The sequence below is a fragment of the Leucoraja erinacea genome, chromosome 9 (genome assembly GCF_028641065.1).
Source record: "Leucoraja erinacea ecotype New England chromosome 9, Leri_hhj_1, whole genome shotgun sequence".
Taxonomy (NCBI): Eukaryota; Metazoa; Chordata; class Chondrichthyes; order Rajiformes; family Rajidae; genus Leucoraja; species Leucoraja erinaceus.
The window spans coordinates 63647832-63671116 of record NC_073385.1 but is presented as its reverse complement, the minus strand read 5'-3'; the positions used below and the strand labels follow the sequence as shown (position 1 = coordinate 63671116).

The 23285-nt window shown below is 47.5% G+C and overlaps 1 protein-coding gene across 1 annotated transcript in view; it reads right to left on the bottom strand.

The window, feature by feature from the left end:
• Nucleotides 1–23013, bottom strand: part of galnt16 (UDP-N-acetyl-alpha-D-galactosamine:polypeptide N-acetylgalactosaminyltransferase 16) — a 125952-nt gene extending 102939 nt beyond the window's left edge. Inside the window, exon 1 of the mRNA XM_055641014.1 lies at nt 22749–23013. Within this exon, the coding sequence (XP_055496989.1) occupies nt 22749–22910 (162 nt within the window). The 5' untranslated portion in view covers nt 22911–23013. The remainder of the gene's footprint in view (nt 1–22748) is intronic.
• Between the last annotated feature and the right edge of the window lie 272 nt (nt 23014–23285).

Genomic DNA, 23285 nt, shown 5'->3' with positions numbered 1-23285 from the left:
TGCTACGCAAATTCCTCCAGTTATGAGTTACGTACTAATTTAGTCATGGAGAAACACAGATTTTTTTCACGAAGCCAGACACAAGGCGAACCTGTTGAAAAGTATGTTAGTGCTTTGAAACACATTGCCAGTCAGTGTGCCTTTGGTAATTTATGCGACAGCTTAGTTTGTGACCGTCTGGCCTATGGTGTCCGCAACGATAAATTACGTGACAAATTACAACGCAATACTGAACTTACTCTAGAGACTGAAAACCGCTGCAGCGTTGCTGAAATGACAGATGCCCATGCAAAGATTTTGTGAGTTGGCCACCACGCTGCTATGATATTAATGTTGCTGGCACACTTTATCAAGCTTCTCGATGATCTCTGCAAGTGCCTGACAGTTCTGTCACTAAACTCATAGACAATTGTTTTAACTGTGTGGGTTCCCATGTTGCAGCTCGTGAACATTGCCCAGCTTATGGGAAAATTAGTCATTTCTGTAAAAAAAGGAACCACCTTCAAATACTGCTGCTCGCATAGCAACAGAGGTCAAACAAGACAATCTGTTAATTCACTCGACCATGAGAACATGCTCTCCCTCACAGCTCCCACGGACGTGCAGTCTGCTAACGAGCATCTTGATTTGGATGTACACTCCCTGTCTGACTTGCCTCATAAGCATCATGATCCCAACGTCGTTTGCTTTTTAATGGCAAAAAGAAAATTCTGTAAGTTGACATTGGTGCTTGGTGTAATGTGATGTGTTTATCTGAATTGAAAAAGATACATGAAACAGAGACTATCACTCCTACGGCTGCCTCCCTTCTTCCATTTGCAGGAGGTCCAGTGCACCCTATCGGTCAAGTCGAGTTACGCTGCTGTCTTGAAACACGTGGCCACAACCTGAGTTTCTATGTTGTTCGTGAGAATGTGCCATCCCTGCTGGGTGTTAAATCTTGTCATGACCTGGGACTGGTCTCCTTCAGTGCTTCTGTTTGTCATCTGACTATATCTTGCGACTTTACTCAACAAATCCTGACACAATACAAAACTTTGTTTAACGACAAGCTGGGCAGGTTACCTGTCAAGTACACAATTTACATTAACCCCGAGGTACTCCCAGATGTCCGTCCAGCACACAGGATTCCCCATGCTCTGCGGGACTGTGTTCAAAGTGAACTCAATAGAATGGTGACTCTAGGTGTAGTTGCCCCCTGTCGCCGACCCTCAGATTGTGTCTCAACCATGGTTATGGCAACAAAGAAAAATAAGGATGAAATACGGATTTGCTTCAATCCCAAGGACTTAAAACACGGCCATTAAACTACCACACTATCCCATACGCACCGTGGACGAGATTGCAGCGCAGTTGGCTGAAGCAACTGTATTTACAGTACTAGATGCCAAGAGTTCAGTCTGGCAGATTCCGCTGGAACGCAACTCCTCTAAGTTAACTCCTTCAGCACACAATTCAGGCGATACAGATTCCTTCGCATGTCTTTTGGCATAAGCTCTGCTCGTGAAGTATTTCAACGAGCTATGGAACAATTGGTTGCAGGTTACCCATGCTCCATTGTAGATGATATCCTCATTGCTGGATGAACTATCCAAGAACACAATGCTAATCTAACAAAGGTCCTGGACTGCGCTAATGCCATCAACCTCAAGTTAAACCATCAAAAATGCAAATTCAGTGTATGTGAGGTGAACTATGTGGGTCATTTGTTCACTAAAGATGGCCTAAAAACTGATCCGGTGAAAACCAGTGCCATCAACGAGCTCCCAGCACCAACAGACATGCTTAGGCTGCAGAGATTCCTTGGCATGGTTAATTACCTAAGTAAATTTATTCCAAACTTCAGTGAAATATCAGCCCCACTGCACCAGCTTACCCACAAAGACACTGTTTGGGCCTGGCATGAGCAACACCAGAGAGCGTTCGACACTCTTAAGCAGCAGATGTCTTGTGCTCCTACTCCCGCTTATTTTGATCCTAAACGACTGGTCATACTGACATGTGATGCTTCGCAACACGGACTAGATGCAGCATGTCTTCAAAATGACGGTAGTGGCAGCAAGCCTGCCACCTATGCCTCGCACAGACTGACACAGAACAACGCTATACCCAATTGAAAAGGAGCTGCTAGCAGTAGTTTTCACCTGCAAGAAATGTAACAACTTTATTTTGGACATGCAGTCACGATTGAAACTGACCACCAAACCCTGGTCAGCATCTCTAACAAACCGATCCATGCCTCTCCAGAACGCCTTCAACGGATGTTGGTGCAACTTCAAAAGTATGACATCGTTCTGACCTACAAACGGAATAAGGATATGCACCTGGCTGACACTCTCTCACGTGCACCCCGAAAGACCTGCGAGGATCAGCCCGGAGTTCCTTGTATACTGCTATCTGATAATGGCAGTCAATTTACCAGCCAGTACTTCAAAGCACGCTGGGGATTTCGCCACATCACCAGCAGCCCTGAATATCGTCGGTCGAATGGACTAGCTGAATGGGCTGTCATCAGCTGATGGAACGATCCCACACAGCTAATTCCGATGTGTACCTGGAGCTGCTCAACCTACGCAACATCTTCCGTGAACCCATCTAAGTGGCCTGTCCCACTTAGGCGATTTTTCAGCAGACTACCGCCGACTGTCAAAGCCAAGGTGACACACACCGCGATGAACAAGAAGGTTGGCTCTGTAAAAAGACAGCTAAAGCACAGTGAACGGTAAGTCCTTTAAAAGAGGGGGGGGGGGGGAAGAGGGGGAGGGGGAGAGGGGGAAGGAGTGGAGACAACTTTTAAGAAACCAGAGATACACGGCTGTGAAGCTCGGCGGACATTTAACATTACCGGTCGGTTATCCTTGGTTCTGAAAACTATTGCTTACTTTTTTTTGCCAATGAGCCAATGAAGCCAATCAGCACGGCTCCAACCTACAAGAATCTTTGACCTCCTGGCAACCCACTACAGGACCTCCTGGCGACCCACCTACACCACGAGAATCTCGCTACTCTCCATGGCGGCTTAATTCTAGTCGCCGCTATTTTTTCAACATGTTAAAAAATTCATGGTGACCATAATGAGGCCGTGAGTAGTTCCCAGAATGCGGGAACTCCTCACGACCATGAAGGCGACTCCCCGGCAACCACCCACGAACATGTGGCGACTGCATAGTCTCCTGCAGTCGCCTAAAAAGTCGCCTAAGTGGAACAGGCCCATAACTCTACCTCTTTTGGCTGTGCTGTTATTGTACTTTGATTATTGTTTTGTTTTGCAGATTATTACCTGAAGTGTCAGATTAGGAAAAGGGGAGGTGCAACGAGACATGGACGACATCCCAAAGACTTGTGAGTTTGTAAGTTAATTGGCCTCAGTATATTTCCGCTAATGTGGATGCGAAAGTGGGATAAGATATAATTAGTGTGAATGGATGATCGATGGCCAGCGTGGACTCGGTGCACTGAAGGATTTGTTTCAATGCTGTATTTCGAAAACTAAGGCTAAAAACAACAGTCCTTATAATCTCTGCCCTCTTCAAGTTCTGCATTGCTGTGTTCCCTCATTCTTCACTTCAACTATAATGACCATGTCCTGTAACCTGCCTAGGCCCAAGCTCCAGATCACCTTCACTAAGCTATCTCATCTCTTTTAGGATTATGGCAGTGCAATGTCCCGAGTCTGTTGGTAACGAGGGCACAGGCAATTGTAGCATTCAGCTTGATAAACAGGTTAGCAACATCTTAGCTGCATATAGTTGGTGTACTGATGGCAAATCATTAAAGGGCCTGTCCCACTTGGGTGACCTAATCCACGAGTTCTGGCGCGTTTGCACAGCATGGTCGACACAAGGTCGTAGGAGGTCTTCGTAACTCTCCTTCATGCTCGAGAGTTGTCTCCGCGAACTCGAGGCCTCAGCTAGGTCGCGGCGTTTTTTTTCAATATGTCAAAAAATGTCCGCGAGTAAAAAAAGATCGCTATGGAAAAAAACGATACTTTTTTTACTCGTAGGTTTAGTCGTAGTAGGTCGTAGTAGGTCGGCATGTTAGTCGTAGGTAAGCGAGGGTAGTCGAAGGTAGTTGTAGATAGTCTTCATAATAGTCAAAGGGAGGTCGAAGGAGATTGAAGATCGTCTTCACTCTCCACTATTCGGTGTCCAATTTTCCCGAAGTTAGTCATAGCTCGTCGTAGCTAGTCGAAGCTGGTCTTCAACATAGTCCAAGGAGGTCGAAGGAGGTCTTCTATATAGTCGAAGGAGGTCTTCAACATGTCATTTTTTCAAACTCTTCTAAACTCGCCAATTAGGTCGCCCAAGTGGGACAGCGTCTTAAGGATGTCATGAGATCTACAGAAAACATTTCTCTGCAGTGCAGTGAGCAGAAAGTTTTCTAAATCATTACAGCAATGCAGCAGTGATTGGCTTGGCCTGGTTATAAACTTGTATTTAACAAGACATTTCCTTGGCTTTGTATATATTTGCTCTCAACCAGGGGGTGGTTACAACATGTCACAAACTTCCCTCTTACCCATGCCACTCACTTCTTCAGACACGCAGCATTCTTTGGGCATCAGTTCAGCCGCTGCTACATCATGTGACACTGGGCCCTCAGCCAAGGGCACGCACAACCCATGATCACGCACGTTCCAATTTCGAAAGAATTAAGGAGATGGGAATGGGACTAACGGAGGGGGTTCACTGGTGAGAGCAATAGCCTCCCTGTATCATCTGTTTGCAATTCAAAACTTGTCTCGCTCCTAATTTTCCCAATTCTGCTCAAACTTCATTAACTTCATTAACCTGAAGCATGAACTGTTTCTCTCTTCACTGACGCTGCCCAATGTGGCGATGTTAAAAATGCTGGGAACATCCAAGCTGGAAAGGGGACAGAGAAGATTTACAAGGATATTGCCAGGACTAGTGGGTCTGTGCTTTTGGGAGAAATTGAGTGGGCTGGGACTATTCCTTGGAGCACAGGAGGATGAGGGGTGATCTTATAGACATGTATAGAATCATGAGAGGAATAGATCGGTTAGATGCACAGAGTCTCTTGCCCAGAGTAGGTGAATCAAAGACCAGAGGACATAGTTTTAAGGTGATGGGGAAAAGGTTAAATAGGAATCTGAGGGTTAACATTTTTTACGCAATGCAGCAATGCAGGTGGGTGGAGAGTGGCAAGTTGGACAGAAGGGCCTGTTTCCATGCTGTATCACTCTATGACTCTATTCAGCAGATTAAGCAGCAGCTGTTAAGAGAGAGCTAATATTTCAGATCAAAGATCCTTCACCATAACCTGTGATTATTTGGGTTTGGTTCAAGTAGGTTCTTCTTCTCAGACAGTCCCGCAGAAGCAAGAATGACTTAAGGTCATAATAATAATAATGTCATAATTCAATCATGGCTGATCTATATCACCATTGTAACCCCATTGTGCTGTCTTTTCCCCATAACCTCTAACACCCGTACTAATCAAGATCTATCCATCTCTGCGTGAAAAATATCCATTGACGTGGCCTCCACAGCCTTCTGTGGCAAAGAATTCCACAGATTCACCACCCGCTGACTAAATACATTCCTCCTCATCTCCTTCCTTTAATTCTGAGGCTATGACCTCTAGTCCTAGACTCTCCCACTAGTGGAAACATCCTCTCCACATCCACTCTATCCATGTCTTTCACTATTCGGTACATTTCAATTAGGTCCCCCTCTCATCATTCTAAACTGCAGTGACTACAAGCCCAATGCTGTCAAGTGCTCATCACATGTTAACTTACTCATTCCTGGGATCATTCTTGTAAACCACTTGCTTCCACCCCGGTTCTGAGATGACTGTTGGGGCCAGAGTGAGGAACCACAGACCCTTCAGCAGACGGAGCAGACAGTATTTGGAGAGGTGGGTAGGCGAGCAGCTTCTGTGGTAGTGAGCTGCTTCCGCTATTTACTTGGAGCGCCTGTGTGCTCTCAATGCATGTACTCAATGTTCTCAATACCATCCCAAATGCTCCTTCTCCACCTGGAGTGGACATGGTTCAAGGATTCACAGGGAGCCATTAAGGATGATGCATTTCCTCAACGAGATCCTGCACATTTTCTTGCGTATTTTTACCAGCCACCCATGTTTTTCCCATGTGTTTAAGAAGGAACTGCAGATGCTGGAAAATCGAAGGTACACAAAAAAGCTGGAGAAACTCAGCGGGTTTTTCAGACCGTCTGAAGAAGGGTTTCGGACCGAAACGTTGCCTATTTCCTTCGCTCCATAGATGCTGCTGCACCCGCTGAGTTTCTCCAGCTTTTTTGTGTACCCATGTTTTTCCCATGTCTGACACCAGACACCCAAAACAGATCAATAATCAATGGTGCTTTATTTATCACATATGCAACTGCACAGTGAAATTCTTTCTGCGTATATTACACATGCGGTTGCTGCCATAATTCAAAGTCCACAGTCCGGTCGGCTCGTGTGCTCGCTGTGCTGGAGCAGTTCCAGCTAACCAACATCCCTCTCCTCTGTACGCAGTTTGCACGTTCTCCCCAACACCTGCATGGGTTTACTCTGAGATCTTCGGTTTCCTCCCACACTCCAAAGACGTAGCTGTTTGTAGGTTAATTGGCTTGGTACAAATGTAAAATTGTCCCTTGTGTGCGTAGGGTAGTGTGAGTATGCGGGGATCACTGGTCAGTGCGGACCAGATGGGCAAAGGACCTGTTTCTGCGCTGTATCTCTAAACTAAACTAAACTGAAGGTTCCTCATTGTATTATAGATTTTCGAAGCAGTGTTCAGTGATTGAGCACGTTATGTGCCTATGGAGCTTGATTAAAAGCAACATTGTTGATTACATTAATCTTAAAGCTTTCCGTGATGTATTGGATAGTAGTTAGCAGTTTACTGGAAACCAGGTTGTTTGAGTATTTAATGCATCACACGTACAGCCACGTTTTACCTAAAGATTAGAGGTCTGCCTCCAGATTCGGAAACAATGCAAGCACAAATGAAGAGCAGCATTAAAGTTGTCAGGATCGGAAAGGCAAATTAAATTAATGACAGCAATGATAAGATGACCCAGTGACTGAAAGCAGTATAAAAAGTCTAAAGATGAAGGGAACTCCAATTCAATCTCACAGCAATAATATGGAGAAATCTATAAGACCCACTCTTGTAGCAGTGGTTTGAAAAATAACTTACTACCATTCAAAAGTTACCAGAGAAATTTACCCAAATGGCTCAAAAATGGATTTTTACTTGGATCTGTTGTAATAAACATTGTGTTTAATGACTACTAAACTGAGGTGCTTCTGGTGATAAAATAACTCAATGGGTCAGATAGTAGGAAGCTACTTCTTCTGCTGTTGAGATTCCATACAAGCTAGCCTAACTAAATCACACCTCTTCCAGGAAACATTAGGAATACAAGTACCAAGCTGACACAGGAGCTAAGTAGCCATTTCAAAACAGAGAACGAGGGGATTTTATTGGACTCAGACTATCTTAGATTAGACTTTAAGGATTTTCTCTTGCACTAAACGTTATTCCCTTATCATTTATCTGTACACTGTGAATGGCTCAATTGTAATCATGCATTGTATTTCCGATGACTGGTTAGCACGCGACAAAAATGTTTCACTGTACCTCGGTACTTGTGACAATAAACTAAACTGAAGGGGATTCAGGGTTACATAATTAATATTGTTAGGGTGATCTTATTGAGGTGTATAGAATCATGAGAGGAATACATTGGGTAGATGCACAGTCTCTTGCCCAGACTAGGTGAATCGAGGACCAGAGGACATAGGTTTAAGGTGAAGGGGAAAAGATTTAATAGGAATCTGAGAGGTAACCTTTTCACACAAAGAGTGGTGGGTGTATGGAACAAGGGGCCAGAGGTGGTAGTTGCAGCAGGGACTATCCCAGTATTTAAGAAATAGTTGGACGAGTACATGGAGGACAGGTTTGGAGGGATATGGACCAAACACGGGCAGGTGGGACTACTCTAAACCTTTCCCATCAATGTACCTGTCCAAATGTTTTTTAAATGTTGTTATTGTACCTGCCTCAACTACTTCCTCTGGCAGCTCGTTCCATATATTTACGACCCTCTGTGGGAATAAAGTTAACTCTCAGGTTCCTATTAAATTGTCCTACACTCAGCTTAAAACTGTACCCTCTAGTTCTTGATTCCACAACCATAGGTAGAAGACCATGTGCTTTTAACCTATCTATGCCCCTCATGATTGTATATACCACCATAAGATCACCTTTAAATCCCTTACACTCCAAGGAATAACGTCCCAGCTGGATCGATCTCTTCAGATAACTCAGTCCCTTGAGTTCCAGCAACATCCTCATAAATCTTCTCTGGATTCTTTCCAGCTTAATGAATCCTTCTATTGCTGAATGAACAAAATTGGACGCAATACTCCAAATGCAACCGCACCAACAACTTGTACAACTGCAGCATAATTTCCCACCCTCTATATGCAATGGCCTGACTGATCCTTGATAAAGGTCCCAAAGAGCTTGTAGCAGATTGTAATTGGAGAAAGACAAAGATGATTTAACGAGGTGTGGCCAAAGAAGGAGATGGCAGAGCAGGTTCAGGGAGGTGATGTTAGAAGCTGGGGCTGTGATGGCTCTTGGCAAGACGGGAGGGGAGGGGAAGCAAAATAGAGACATTTGGCAGGGGGCAGGTGGCTTTGCATAATGTCCGTGTTGGGAGAGTGCAGTGTTCTGAAATCTTCTGTTCCTCACGTCTATCTGCTGTTGCTAGAAACTGAAGATTGAACTGAAGGTTAATGCCATGGTTTATTTTGCCCTCTCTACCGCATGTGATGCCTCTTGCAGTTCATCAAGTGCCAAGTATTATTTTCTTCATTAGATTCAGTTAACACCACTGCCCATCTCCAAATCCTTGGACTTAAGACTCAGCAAACCCCTCTACTACCGGGTTGTGGTCTTTCTTACCCGCAGAGCACAATCAGTGTGGAAAGACCACAAAACATCCTCCATAATAATTCTCGACAACCACTGCCCCGCAAGGATGCATTCTACACAGTCATGTCTCTGGAACCAAATTGTGTTCTAACTCCATTTACAAGTTTGCAGATGACGGGCACATCATGGGCCGCATATTAAACAATGATGAGATGGAATAAGGAAGGAGATCAAGATAGACAAAAAAATGCTGGAAAAATTCACCCGGTGAGGCAGTATCTATGGAGCGAAGGAATAGGTGATGTTTCAGGTCGAGACCCTTATTCAGGCTGGTCTCGACCCGAAAGGTCACCTATTCTTTCGCACCTAGATGCTGCCTCACCCGCTGAGTTTCTCCAACATTTTTGTCTACCTTTGATTTTTCCAGCATTTGCAGTTCTTTCTTAAACAAAGAGATCAAGAGCTAAGTAATATGGTGTCAAGACAATAACCTCTTTCTTAATGTCAGCAAGAAGGAGATAGTTATTGATTTCAGGAGGTGGAATACATGCTCCAATCAGCATCAGTGGCGTAAAAATGGAAAGGGTCATGAGGATATAAATAGCATCAACAATTTGTCCTGCACTAACCACATTGAAGGTGTGGCCACAAAAAGATATAACGTGGCTACTTCATCAGGAGCTGAAGGAAGTTTAGCATGTCCCCAACAACTCTTACCAATTTCCACATAATATACCATAGAGAGCAGCTTGGTTTGGAAACAGCTCTTCCCAAGACCGCTATAAATTGTAGAGAGTTGTGGATGTAGCCCAACTTGCACACACTATATCATTGCTAACATGGATCTTTTCTACACATTTACGATTATGGAATGGAATGAGAGCCCAGAGCTTGCTTTAGCAGGGCTACATAGGTCTACATAGGACTGCATAGCCTCTGCCAATAAGATAGACTTCTGGCACCTTTTAACTCAAGAACATTTTACCACAAAATGTCAGTGTGAGCAATCTGCAAACAAAGAGCAGAACAATGGTGCTTAGTTTAGATTACTTTAGTTTAGAGATACAGCGGGGAAACAGGCCCTTCAGTCCACCGAGCCCACCCGGACCAGAGATCACAGTACACAAGAACACAGTAACCTACACAATTTATAGAGCCAATTAACTTACAAACTTGTAGAGAACCTGGAGAAATTCCACGCGATCATGGGAAGAACGTACAAACTCCATACATTCAACACCCGTGGTCAGGATCGAACTCGGGTCTCTGACGCTGTAAGGCAGCAACTCAATCACGACACTGCCCTTAATGGTGATCCAGAACCGAGTGAGCCACAAGATTGGGTGTGAGATCACCAGTCAAGGCCAACCGCAAATCAAATATTGAAAGAAAGACAACGAGTAGGTCAAAACAACTGCCTACAAATGAAAGGGAAAAGGTAATGCGTGACCTTTTAAAACTATTGCACAATAATTAAACTTGAAGGTATGCGACTCTAAACATGTAGTTGTGAATTGTCAGACCAAAATTTGATTTGCAGAAAGTTTTAGTTTAGTTAAGTTTATTATTGTCAGGTGTACCAAGATACAGTAACAAGCTTGTAAAAATCACCAATCACCCTATTGTTTGGAAACCTATAACAGTATTTCCCTGAAAGTGTAAGAGAGATTTGGTTCACATCTACTGAGCAAATAAAGCAGCTTCATAAATTAAACCAGAAAATAATTGAAGCTGCTCACTCCGTAACTCCTTGGCTCTGTAACTCATCCCTTTCCACCCGTTCCCCAGGTACTTTCTGCCATAACCACAGGAGATGTAACAACTGTCCCTATATCTCCTCCCGCACATCAATCCAGGGATCCCAGCAGTCCATCCAGTGTTCCCGATGTTACTTTCTTCACATTGACAAAACCATTTCGCCGAACACTTGCCCTCGATGTACCAATCTCTGCCATATGGCATGGTTGCTGACTATTTTGAGCAGCTCCTTAATATGGCTCCCCTTCACTTTCCATTATGACCTTTCAATGCTGGGCCTCCTCCACTGCCAGAGTGAGGCCACACAAACTGGTGGAACAACACCTCATATTATGGGAACACACAGACTCGGCCCTCCAGCAGGAAGGTTTCTCCATTCATCGCATGGACCAAACTGAGGTATCAGGGATAGGGAGACATCTGCCTCATGGTAAACTCTTCGTAGTGCTCAATGGCAGTGAAATGTCGTCCCTTCTACCTCCTGAAGGATATCACCTCCATCATCATGACCGTGGTCTACATCCCACTTCAGGCACACATTCATCTGGCATTGGAGATGTTGCATGCCATGGTCAACATACACCAGACATCTTCCATATCATAGTCAGAGACATCAACAAGACCAGTTTCCAAGAAGTCTCTTCCAAGAGTACCTGCCCTGCAGTACCTCGAATACAGCTATTCTCGCATGTCTATCGCTCCATCCCTCGCCCACACTTGAGGAAATCAGACCACCAGGCTGTGCTCTTTCTTCCTGTGTACAGGCAGCCACTGAAAAGTGCGGCTCCAGTGGTGAAGACTGCACAGACCTGGTCAGGGGAGGCTGAGGAACAACTCCGGGATTGTTTAGAGTTGGTAGACTGGGCGACGTTCAAGGATTCAGCAACAGATTTGAATGAATGCGCCACGGTTGGTACTGACATATGAAAATGTGTTCCCACCAAAACCATCCATGCGTTCCCCAACCAGAAGCCTTGGCTAAACGAGGAAGTCTGCGAACTACTGAGGAACAGATGTCAGACATTTAAGTGTAACGATGCAGGCTCATATAGGAAGTTGCAGTAGAGTTGCTGCCTCACAACACCAGAGACCTGGGTTTGATCCCTACTACTGGTGCTGTCTGCATGGGGTTTGTATGTTCTCTGTGTGACCTTGTGGGTTTTCTCCATGTGCTCCCGTTTCCTCCTGCATTCCAAAGACGTGCAGATTCATAGGTTCATTGGCTAATGTGCAGGATGTAAAAGTGGGTTAACATAGAACTAGTGTGAACGGGTGATCGATGGTCAGCATGGACTTGATGGGCCGAAGAGCTTATTTCCATGCTGTATGTCTCAAATTCTAAGTCCATGTACAACCTCGGTAAGACCATGAAAAAGGCTAAGAGGGACTTTTGCACAAAATTGTAGGATGAGGCGAGCGTTCCAACAGCTAGTGCAGGGCTTGCACGCCATCACTTCATACAAGGAAAAATTAAGTGGCAGCTCAAACGACAGCGAGGCATCACTCCCCGACAAGCTTAATGCTTTACACGCTCACTTTGAAGCAGAGAACACTGATGTGTCTTCACGAGCCCACACAGGTCTCAATGCCATTGTCATCACTGAGGCCGACATCAGAAGATCTTTCATGAGGGTGAACCTTCAGAAGCATCTGGACCTGATGGAATTTTTGTGGACATCTTGGGCCTCTTATTGCTGAGATCTGGGGATTCCACCCTCTTTAAAAGGGCATCAATAATACCATTGCCCAAGAAGAGTAAGATGACATGCCTCAATAGCAACTTACCAATGGCACTAATGTCTGTAGTTATGAAGAGCTTTGCGAATGTTGGTAATAGTGCATATCACTCCTACCTCAGCAAGAACCACTACAATTTGCCTACTGCCACAATCAATCAACGGGGGACATGATCGCTCTGGCATTCCACTCTACACTGTACCACTTAAATAATAACATTATACACGTCAGGCTGTTGTTCATCAACCACAACTCAGCACTTAACACCATTATCCCCTCTAAACTTGTTACTAAGCTCAGGAAACTAGGTCTCTTCGCATCCTTGTGTAACTGGATCCTCGAGTTTCTCATCAACAGAACACAAACTGTACGAATTAGCAACACGTCTTCCTCAATAACCATCAGCACAGGAGCACCTCAAGGCTGTGTGCTCAGTTCCCTGCTCTACTCACTCTATACCCATGACTGTGTAGCCAGACACAGTTCCAACTCCAGCTTTAAATTCGTCGATGACACCAGATTGTGGACAATGATGAAACATAGAAACATTGAAAATAGGTGCAGGAGTAGGCCATTCAACCCTTTGAGCCAGCACCATCATTCAATATGATAATGGCTGATTGATACCCCGTTCCTGCTTTCTCCCCATATCCCTTGATTCCGTAGACCCCAAGAGATATATTTAAATCTGTCTTGAAAACATCCAGTGAATTGGTCTCCACTGCCAATTCACTGGATGTTCTCCAGATTCACAACTCTCTGGGTGAAAAGGTTTTTCCTCATCTCAATCCTAACTGGCCTACCCCTTATTCTTAAACTGTGACCCCTGGTTCTTGACTCCCTACTATAAGATTCCCTCTCATACTTCTAAATTCCAGTGAATATAAGTCGACTAGTTGATCCATTCTTTCATCATATGTCAGTCCTGCCATCCCGGGAATTAACCTGGTGTATTCCATCAATAGCAAGAATGTCCTTCCTCAAATTAGGAGACCAAAACTGCACACAATGGCGACCAAAACAGCACACAATAGGTTTGGTCTCAGAGTATAGAAGGGAGAAGGATAATCTGATGAATGGTGCCAGAACTACGATCTTGCTCTCAATGTCAATAAGACCAAGGAGCTGGTTGTTTACTTTAGAAGACGAAAGCCAAGGATCCACAAACCTGTCTTCGTCAATGGGTTGGTGTTGGAGAGAATCAACTTCAAGTTCAAGGAATGCAAATTCCTGAAAATCTTTCGAGGCCCCAGCACACTGATGTAATCTTAAAGAACGCCCATCTACACCTCTACTTCCTAAGAAAATTCAGTACATCACCGAACACTCTCTTGAACTTCTACGGGAGTATGGTAGAAGCATATTGACTGGTTGCATCACGGCCTGGTTCGTCAACTCGAACATCCAAGAATGGTGGACACTGCCTGGTATCTCACAGGTTCTGACCTCCCCACCATTGAAGAGATAAGAGATCTATAGGAACCGCTGTCTCAAAAAGGCATCCAACATCATCAAGGACTTTCACCACACTGGCCATGCTCTCATTTCACTTCCACCATTGGGAAGAAGTCCGAAAACTGTGATCTTCAGGTTCAGGAACAGCTTCTTCCCAGCAACCATTCGATCACTACAAATACCAACTAAACTATGAACCACAAACTGTTTTGTCTGCAGTAGGGACTTTGGGTGTTATTTTGCACAAAAAGGCTTGTTTTAATTTATTGAACTTTCTTTGCTTTATTGTGTTCTCTATGAGTCCTGTGTTTACAGACCTGTTATGCTGATGCAAGAAATAATTTAATTGTTCCGTTTTCAGTAGATATGACAAGATCTTCTATGACAAGTAAACACTTGACCCTTGAGGTAGCTTACAAACTAATGATATGAATATTGAACATTGTAACTAACCCCCTTTCCCCCTCTCTTGCCTGTGACCCACCTATTTGTACCCTATTCTCTCCTCCCCCACCTCCCACCCCTCACTCCCATCCTCACCCCCTTCCACCCATATTCCTTCCTCTGGCTTCCAAACTCACACCTCCTATCCTTTTTTCAACACTTTTTGTCTTTTCATCTCTGGCCTTTGTCCAAACATCTGCCATTCATATCCCCCTCCCTCACCTGTATCCATCTATGATTTGCTAAAGATATACACAAAATGCTAGAGTAACTCAGCAGGACAGGCAGCATCACTGGATAGAAGGAACAGGTGACGTTTTGGATCAAGACCCTTCTTCACAGGCTTTATGTTGCCATCCCACCACAATCAGTGAAAAAGGGACCAGACCTGAATTGTCACCTATTTATGTTCTCCAGACATGCTGCCTGACCCGCTGAGATACTCCAGCACCTTGTGCCTTTTAATTGAAATGCTCGGTAGCTCAGAGAGTATTTGTAGAAAGGGAAACAGAGAAACATTTCAGCTCAATGACAATTCATCAGAACTATATAATGAAAGGTCTATGAAATCAAAGATAGACACAAAATGCTGGAGTAACCCAACGGGTTGGGCAGCATCTGTGGAGAAAAGGAATAGGTGGCGTTTCGGGTCGAGAACCTTCATCAGACTCGGTAGGTGATGTTTCGGAAGCGTTAACTCTGTTTTGCTCTCCACAGATGCTGCCTGAGCTGCTGAGTATCTCCAGCACTTACTAGTTTGGTTTAGATTTCCAGCAATTGCAATATGTTGCTTTTAGATTCCAGCCTTCATGCATTTCAAGGGAGAGCCCAACAGTGAAATTGGTCCTAAATACAAAAAGTTGGGAGTGAAAGCTGGATTCATGACAGGCAGCATCTCTGGGAGAGGTTATGGGTGAAGCTTTGGGTCGAGTACATAGACAAGGAAGTGTTAGGTGTGAAAACAGGACAAATGGAATGGGGATCCAGGAAAATGTAGAATAGATCATTGTTAGTTGGGAGAAGGTAACAACAAAACAAACAGAGATAAAATACAGTTGGATACAGTAAGACTGGTTGGAGAACTGGGGAGGGGGAGAGGATGGAGAGAGAGGGCTATTTGAAGTTAGAGAAGTCAATGTTCATACTGCTGGGGTGTAAGCTGCCCAAGGAAAATCTGAGGTGCTGTTCCTCCAATTTGCACTGGGCCTCACTCTGACAATAGAGGAGGAACAGGACAGAAAGGTCATTGTGGGAATGGGAGGGAGAGTTAAAGTGTTGAGCAACCGGGTTCAAGTAGGTTAAGGCAGACTGAGCGGAGGTGTTCAGTGGAACGATAACCGAGCCTGCGCTTGGTCTCGCCGATATGCAGGAGCCCACACCTGGAACAGAAAGTACACAGTAGATGTGGTTGAAGGAGGTGCAAGTGAGCCTCTGTTTCACCTGAAAAGACTGTCGGGGTCCTTGGACAGAGTCGAAGTGGGAGGTATAGGGACAGGTGTTGCATCTCCTGCGGTTGCAGGAGGAGGTACCTGGGGAGGGGGTAGCTTGGGTGGGAATGGATGAGTTGACCAGGGAGTTGCGGAGGCTACGATGTCTGCGGAAAGGGGTGGATATGGGAAGATGTGGCTGGTAATGGGATCCCGTTGGAGGTGGCGAAAATGTTGGAGGATAAAATTGTTCCTCCTGTGAAACTAATGCTGGAATGGCAAAACTCAGACAACATTTGGCCACACTTGTACCTGTGAAATAATGGCAAATGTCCTATTTTAATTTAATGGACACTCTTTTGTTTATTATGTTATCTATGATTAGTTTAGTTTAGAGATACAGTGCGGAAACAGGTCCTTCGGCCAACCGAGTCTGCACCAACCAGCAATCCCCACACATTAGTACTATCCTATTCTACACTTATACCCAGCCAATTTTCCTGCATACCTGTACGTCTTTGAGTGGGAGAAAACCAAAGATCTCGTTGAAAACCCATGTGCTCACGGGGAGAACGTACAAATTGCGTAGACAGCGTGCGTATCGGTATCGAGCTTCACGCGCTTTTTTAAGCAGCAACTTTACCTCTGCGCCACCGTGCCGCTCTCGACCTGTTCTGCTACTCACATACGTAATGTGCTGCTGCCAGTAAAGGGCCTGTCCCATGAGCATGCAGTGAGCGCGACCAAACCAGAAGCGGGGGTCACGCGGAGGTCGAGTGAGTGACGGGAAGTTCGACCGAAGTCCGCGGGAAGTTTGCACGTGACATACAGCGTCAGACACTGCGTATACCCGTCGAGGTGGTGCGTACGGCATCGAGGCGGCAGCGGGCCGGAAGACTGTCAGTTTTTTGGAGCCCCGCACAATGTCGGGACGAGCTCCGCACAACTCCATACGGATCCGGCGATCGAAGTGGGACCGGCCCCGTGAGGCCGTACGGCTCAAGCAACCACGTTAGGTCACGCTTGCCGCATGCAGTCGCATGCTCGTGGGACAGGCCCTTTAGTATTTCATTGTTCCGTTATTGGTACATATGACAATGAAAGACTTGCAGAGGTCCACGCGTTTTGTAAACACCCAGTTTAATAATTAATCGATACAGTCTCGTGCCTGCCGCCCATGTCGATGATAAAAGTCGTGGTGCTGGAAAGGTCCCTCGTTAGGCCTTTGCAGAGGCGTACGGTGGGAATTGCGGCGAAGGAAGATGTACTGGCAGTGCAGGAGGGCAGGTGGGACGGGACGTACGTGGTTGTGAGTCTGTGGCGGGGCGTTGGAGACTGCAGAGAGCATACCCACCTTCTCCCGGTGGCGCTTCAGCTTGGTTGTGAGCGGTTCCTGATGTACCGCCTGGATGAAGTCCCCTGGGACCGTAAGCGGGATGCCGTACATCAGCTCGGCCGAGGAAATTGCCAGGTCTTCCTTCGGGCAGTGCATATGCCCAGCAGGTCCCACGGCAACTAGTCTATCCAATCCGGGCACCTGAGCCGTGCCTTTAGGGATGCCTTCAGGTGCTGGTGAAAACGCTCCACAAGGCCGTTTGCTTGCGGGTGGTTGGCCATAGTGTGGTGCAGCTGGGCGCCAAGCAGCCGGGCATTTACTGTGTAACGGGTATAGCTTGGACCCAATAGCAGCACAGAATCAGGCAGGTATAATTGGTCATGAACTTTATTACGATACTGTAACACAGAGTAGTAACACAGGAATGGGTACACCGTACTCACACAGAGGCTCAGGATTGAGCGAGGGTTCCGAAGAGGGGCAGGTAGGAGACGTAGTCGGGGTAGCGGAAGGTCCGGTAACCAGGAGATCCAACACACAATGCAAACAAATCAGCGAGGGACAGACAAAAGGAGAGTCGAAGCCAGGCAGGAAGTCAAGGAACCATTGCAGGGATACACCAAACAGCCCAGGAGAGAGGCAGACAGAAACCAGGAGGTACGGGACGAAGGCCGTGGTCGGGGACAGAAGGCCGAGGTGATATCCGGGAAGACGACAGGACGGAATGGTCAGGGGCAGGCAGGTTCGAATCCGTGTAGTCAGTCGGGAAATCGCTGGAGAGTCTTGCATGAATGCTGAGAACAATCTGGCACTGTGTGAATGGTGAGGAGAGTCTATATACCAGGTTAATTGGTGATCAGAGGCAACTGAGTGCAACAGGTGAGGAGAGTTGGGCTGATGAGAGGGGAGTGGCAGGCAGGTGAGGAGAAGGAGGGACCAGTGGAAAAGTACTGGGAGGTGAAGTGGATGAGAATGAGGAGAGGGCAGACTGTGACATACTGACCACAACCTCATCCTCTCGCTGGGGGGCCGCCACAGCTGTGCAGTTGACACCTGGGGCCAAAGCATGGATGGCATTGATGGCGGTGAGGGACAATGCATTTGCGACCCGGTTGCTTTTGACTACGATGTGCTGGACGCAGGTCGTGAACTCGGAGATGTAGGCCAAGTGACACTGCTGCCCGGATGACCAGGGATCAGGCAACTTGGCAAAAGCAAATGCGAGTGACTTGTGATCGGTGAAAGCTGTGAAACCCATGCCCTCGAGGAAGTAGCAGAAATGCCGGATGGTCAGGTAGAGAGCGAGGAGCGCCCGGTCGAAAGCGCCGTATTTCTGTTCATGGGGTCTCAGGTGACAACTGAAAAAAGTGGGGGGCTGCCAGCTTCCATCGATCAGTTGCTCCAGCACGCCGCTAATGGCTGTGCCAGATGCGTCAACCATGAGAGCAGTTGGCGCGTTGGCCCGTTGATGTACCAGCATCGTCACCTTTGCCAGCGCCTCTTTGGCATTGTTGAAAGTGGTCGTTGCTGCGTCGTCCCAAACGAGCTCTCTCGGCTTGTTGGCATTGGCCTTGAACAACGGTTGCATGATCCTGGCGGCTGCTGGCACGAAACGGTGATAGAAGTTTACCATGCAGACAAACTCTTGGAGTGTCTTCACCGTAGAGGGTTTGGGAAACTGGCGATGGTCTCGAGCTTGGTCGGGAGCGGGACCGCACCGTGCTGATTGATGTGGTGGCTAAGGAAACTGATGGGAGGCCAAACTGACACTTGGCAAGGTCGATGGCCAGGCCATGCTCGTTGAGTCGCTGGCAGAGGTGTGCGCAGTGTTCCTGGCGAGAGCAGCTGGCAACGAGGATGTCGGCGAGGTAAATGAACACGAAGTCCAGCCCACGGCCCATCGTGTCCATGAGCCGTTGGAAAGCCTGGGAGGCCGAAAGGCATCCGCAGAAACTTAAAGAGCCTGAACGGGGTGATGAGAGCCGTCTTGGGGATGTCGTCCGGGTGGACCACAATCTGATGGTGGCCACGTACAAGGTCGATTTTGCAAAAAAAAAATTGGCACCGTCCAGATTGGCTATGAAGTCCTGGATGTGAGGGACAGGGTACCAGTCAGCCGTTGTAATGTCGTTGAGATGGTGGTGGTCCCCACAGGGTCTCCAGGCCCCATTTGGGGACCATGTGAAGCGGAGATGCCACGGGGACTATGCCCATTTCCTCCATCCTGTAGATCCTCGTCTATGGCCAGTTGGAGTTTGTCGGGAGGCAGCCTATGTGTGCGGGCATGGAGTGGCAGTCCTGTGGTGAGGATATGGTGCCTCATCCCATGCTTTGGGCTGGCCGTTGTGAACTGGGGGGTTATGATGTTGTGGAAATCGGCCAAGATCCGGGTGTACTCGTTGTCAGGGAAGGTCACCGAGCTGAGATGTGGCGCAGTCAATTCGGCGTGGCGCAAGGCAATCGACTCGAATGTCTGATAACTGACGAAATGTTGTCCCTTCATGTCGGCCAGCAGGGAGTGTGCCCGGAGGAAATCGGCGCCTGGCAGCGGTTGCGAGACGTCAGCGTTGTGTAAGCACTCAGTTTAATAATTAACTGATACAGCCCCGTCGTTCACGAGTGTATCGTTACTATTTTACTAATACAGTGCCGTCCGTCGCTCGTGAGCAATCCTGAGTTCCACTCCAACTGCCAATCCTTTGAATTCCAACTGCCGCCTTTGAATTCCAAACGCCTAACGACCTGCTCCCCTGACCGCGTGATTGATCAGCCCGGATCACGCCCGGTCCAAGCAAGAGTTCGTGGCCAACCAACGACGGTTCAATACCAAAATGGCTCAGGCCGCCACACACTCTTGACTCTTGACAATTGCCATTTTACAGGAAATTCAAAGGAGCAATGTTTCTATTTCTTTATAGAGGGAGTGAAAAGCCACAGATGCTTCTCACCACAATTAATCAACAGAAAGACAGCGGGTTTCAATCCATTTACAAAAAAACATGCATTTAAATCAAATAAGAAAAGCTGAATATTTCTTCACAGTCACTCTTTGCAGAAACAGGGCATTGGGCAACTTAGCCGCAGTTGCTTAAGGAATTAATTTTTCTGACATACAATTAATAAGATGTCAGCACATATGGTAATGCATATAAGGCATTACAACTGAATCACTTACAAAATACCCCTGTGCTAAAGACTCGGGAATTAAACTATTCTCAATCATTGCTACGAGATGCTAGAGGATAAAGTTTCCTGGTGCCTTCCCCTTTGGCCTGACAGTGTTCTCTGCCCAGTCTCTGTCAATGAAAAACTACAGGCTCCCAATGTCAAGAGGATTTTCACCATGACCTAACACACGTTTACTCACGGTTGGGTCATTCTGAGAATGATATCCTTTAGAAACTGGATAGAGTGAATGTGTAGACGATGTTTTCACTGGTAGGACCAGAGATCATAGCCTTAGAATTAAAGGATGTTCCTTCAGGAAGGAGATGAGGAGGAATTTCTTTAGTCAGAGGGTAGTGAATCTGTGGAATTCTTTGCCACAGCTCCAAAGGCTGTGGAGGCCAAGTCAATGGATATTTTTTAAGGCTGATAAAGATTCTTGATTAGTACAGGTGTGTGGGGTTATGGGTAGAAGGCAGGGGAATGGGGTTAGAAGGGAGAGATAGATCAGCCATGATTGAATGGCATAGACTCGATGGGCCGAACGGTCTAATTCTGTTCCTATAGTTTATGAAGAAATGTAGTAACACACTACATGGATTCCTGTTATTACTTAGGTACACAAAAATGCTGGAGAAACAGTGGATGCTTGGGTTTTGGCCCGAAACGTTGCCTATTTCCTTCGCTCCATAGATGTTGCTGCATCCGCTGAGTTTCTCTAGCATTTTTGTGTACCTTCGATTTTCCAGCAACTGCAGTTCCTTCTTAAACACATTACTCAGATATTATCTCATCCCAGCATATAAAACAACGCAGACTAGGGAATATTATTATTGGGATTTCATCCTTCCACCATCTCTGGCTTCTCGCCCAGCTACATTCCCGGTTACCCACAGCCAGTGCCAGCGAGACAGGCCCCCAGCTCTGAAATTCCCTCCCCTCAATCGCTGGTTCCTCCTCTAACCTACTTTTCAAAAACCCGCCTCTTCACCCAAACCTTTTCTCACCGTCCCAACATCTCAAGCCTTTGGCTCGGTGTCAATTTCCCGGATGGATACAATTTCTCCGTCCATTCAGGTTATTGCGATGAGAACCAAATGTAACTGCGCAAGATACACCTCTCGCCCCTTATCAGTTTCCCAAAATAATAAAAGGCCCAGATTAGATCAGATCAGATCAGATGCACAGAGGCGGCACAGACGCAACCACGCTGCTCGCCTCTCTAGGCGTTGCCGGCTTGTTCGCCCGGCAGTGGTGGGCTCAGTACAAACAACTTCCACACCAGCGCCGACTACAACACATTTCCTGACAACACCGGTTCAAAGGGGGGCGTGTGAAGCAGCTTATACAGAAGGGCCAACATTAAATACAAAATACGATACCGCGGCGGGATTTGTGCAGGTGGCAACTGTGTGCGACATTGTTCAAAGGATCTGTAAATGACAACATTGTGGGTGTTATGTCTTCGTTCAGCCCGCATATCATAATCATCTCCCGGCTCTCATCCCACGCCCGCTCCCAGCCGCCTCTCATCCCACGCCCGCTCCCAGCCGCCTCTCATCCCAACGAAGATGCCCACAACATGAATCCGATGCAAGGTAGCGACGGGTGCATTCAACCCAAGTAAAAGCGAGCGACAGGCACACAAACGAAAGAGAAGTGGGTGATAACCACCCTTAAAGCGATAAAAGACATCCGGATAAAAACTGGAAGGTGACTGAGATGGAGAGATAGTGGGCAGACAAAAGATGGAGGTAGGGAGGATGGAGGGACAGCAGCGAGATGATGGAGAAATTGGAAGAGAGGAGGAGAAAGATCACGGATAGACGGAGCAAAGAGGTGATGGAGGACAGAGAGAGAGAGAATAAAGGAGAAGAGATGACGGAGAAAGGGATGGTGGGGAAAGAGGGATGGCTTGAACAGAGGGGGAGATGATAGAGAGGGGGCGATGGGGAGGAAGGGGAATGGTAGAGAGACGGGAAAAAAGAGGTAGGGAGAGATGGAGAGAGGGAGGTAGAGGGAGAGAGATGGGTAGGGGAGAGGATGGGGGGAGGGGAGAGGGGGGGAGGGGGAGGGGGGAGAGATGGGGAGGGGGAGGGAGGGGGGAGAGAGATGGAGAGGGGAGATGGGGAGGGGGAGGGGGGGAGAGATGGGGAGGGGGAGGGGGGGGAGATGGGGGGAGAAGGGGGGGGGAGAATTGTGGGAGGGGGAGAATTGGGGGGAGGGGGGGGGAGAAGTAGGGAGGGAGGGGGGGGGGGGGGAGAGAAGTAGGGAGGGAGAGAAGTGGGGAGGGAGGGAGAGAGTGGGGAGGGAGGGAGAGATGGGGAGGGAGGGAGAGATGGGGAGGGAGGGAGAGACAGGGAGGGAGGGAGAGAGAGGTGGGGAGGTGGAGAGGTGAGGAGAGGGAGAGAGGAAGAGATGGGGAGGGGGAGGGAGATGGGGATGGTGAGGAGAAAGGGATCCGCGGCTGATCAGGGCGAAGCTCTTTCCCCTCCAGCTCACTCACCGCCTGCTGGCTGCCGGCGCCCTGCCGAGGGGGCTGGGGCTGGGGTTCCCCGTGTCCCTGCGCTGCGGGACGCGCTTTACCGCCTTGCCACAAGTAATAGAACAAGCCGATGATCCAGGCGACACCGAGCAGGGCGGCAGCGTTGAGCCGCACCCTCCGCATCGTCGGCCGGGCACTGCAGCCGCCTGGCAGCCGCTTGCCCCTCGCTCCCTGTCCCGTCCTGTCCCGTCCCCAACCCGGCAGCCGCAGCCTGCAGGACACCGCCGGGTCCTAACGCGCCTCCCCGAATTCAACCCAACCCCGCCTTCGCCAACCAGTCCCGGACAGCGCAGCCCCTTCCTACAAATGACCTGTCGTCATTCCTGGCCCATCCCAGTGGACCCCCTCCACAGATAGACAAAAAAATGTAGCAACTCAGCGGGACCGGCAGCATTTCTGGAGAGAAAGAATTGATGAGGTTTTGGGTGGAGATGAGTGTCAGGGGGTTATGGGGAGAAGGCAGGAGAATAGGGTTAGGAGGGAGAAATAGATCAGCCA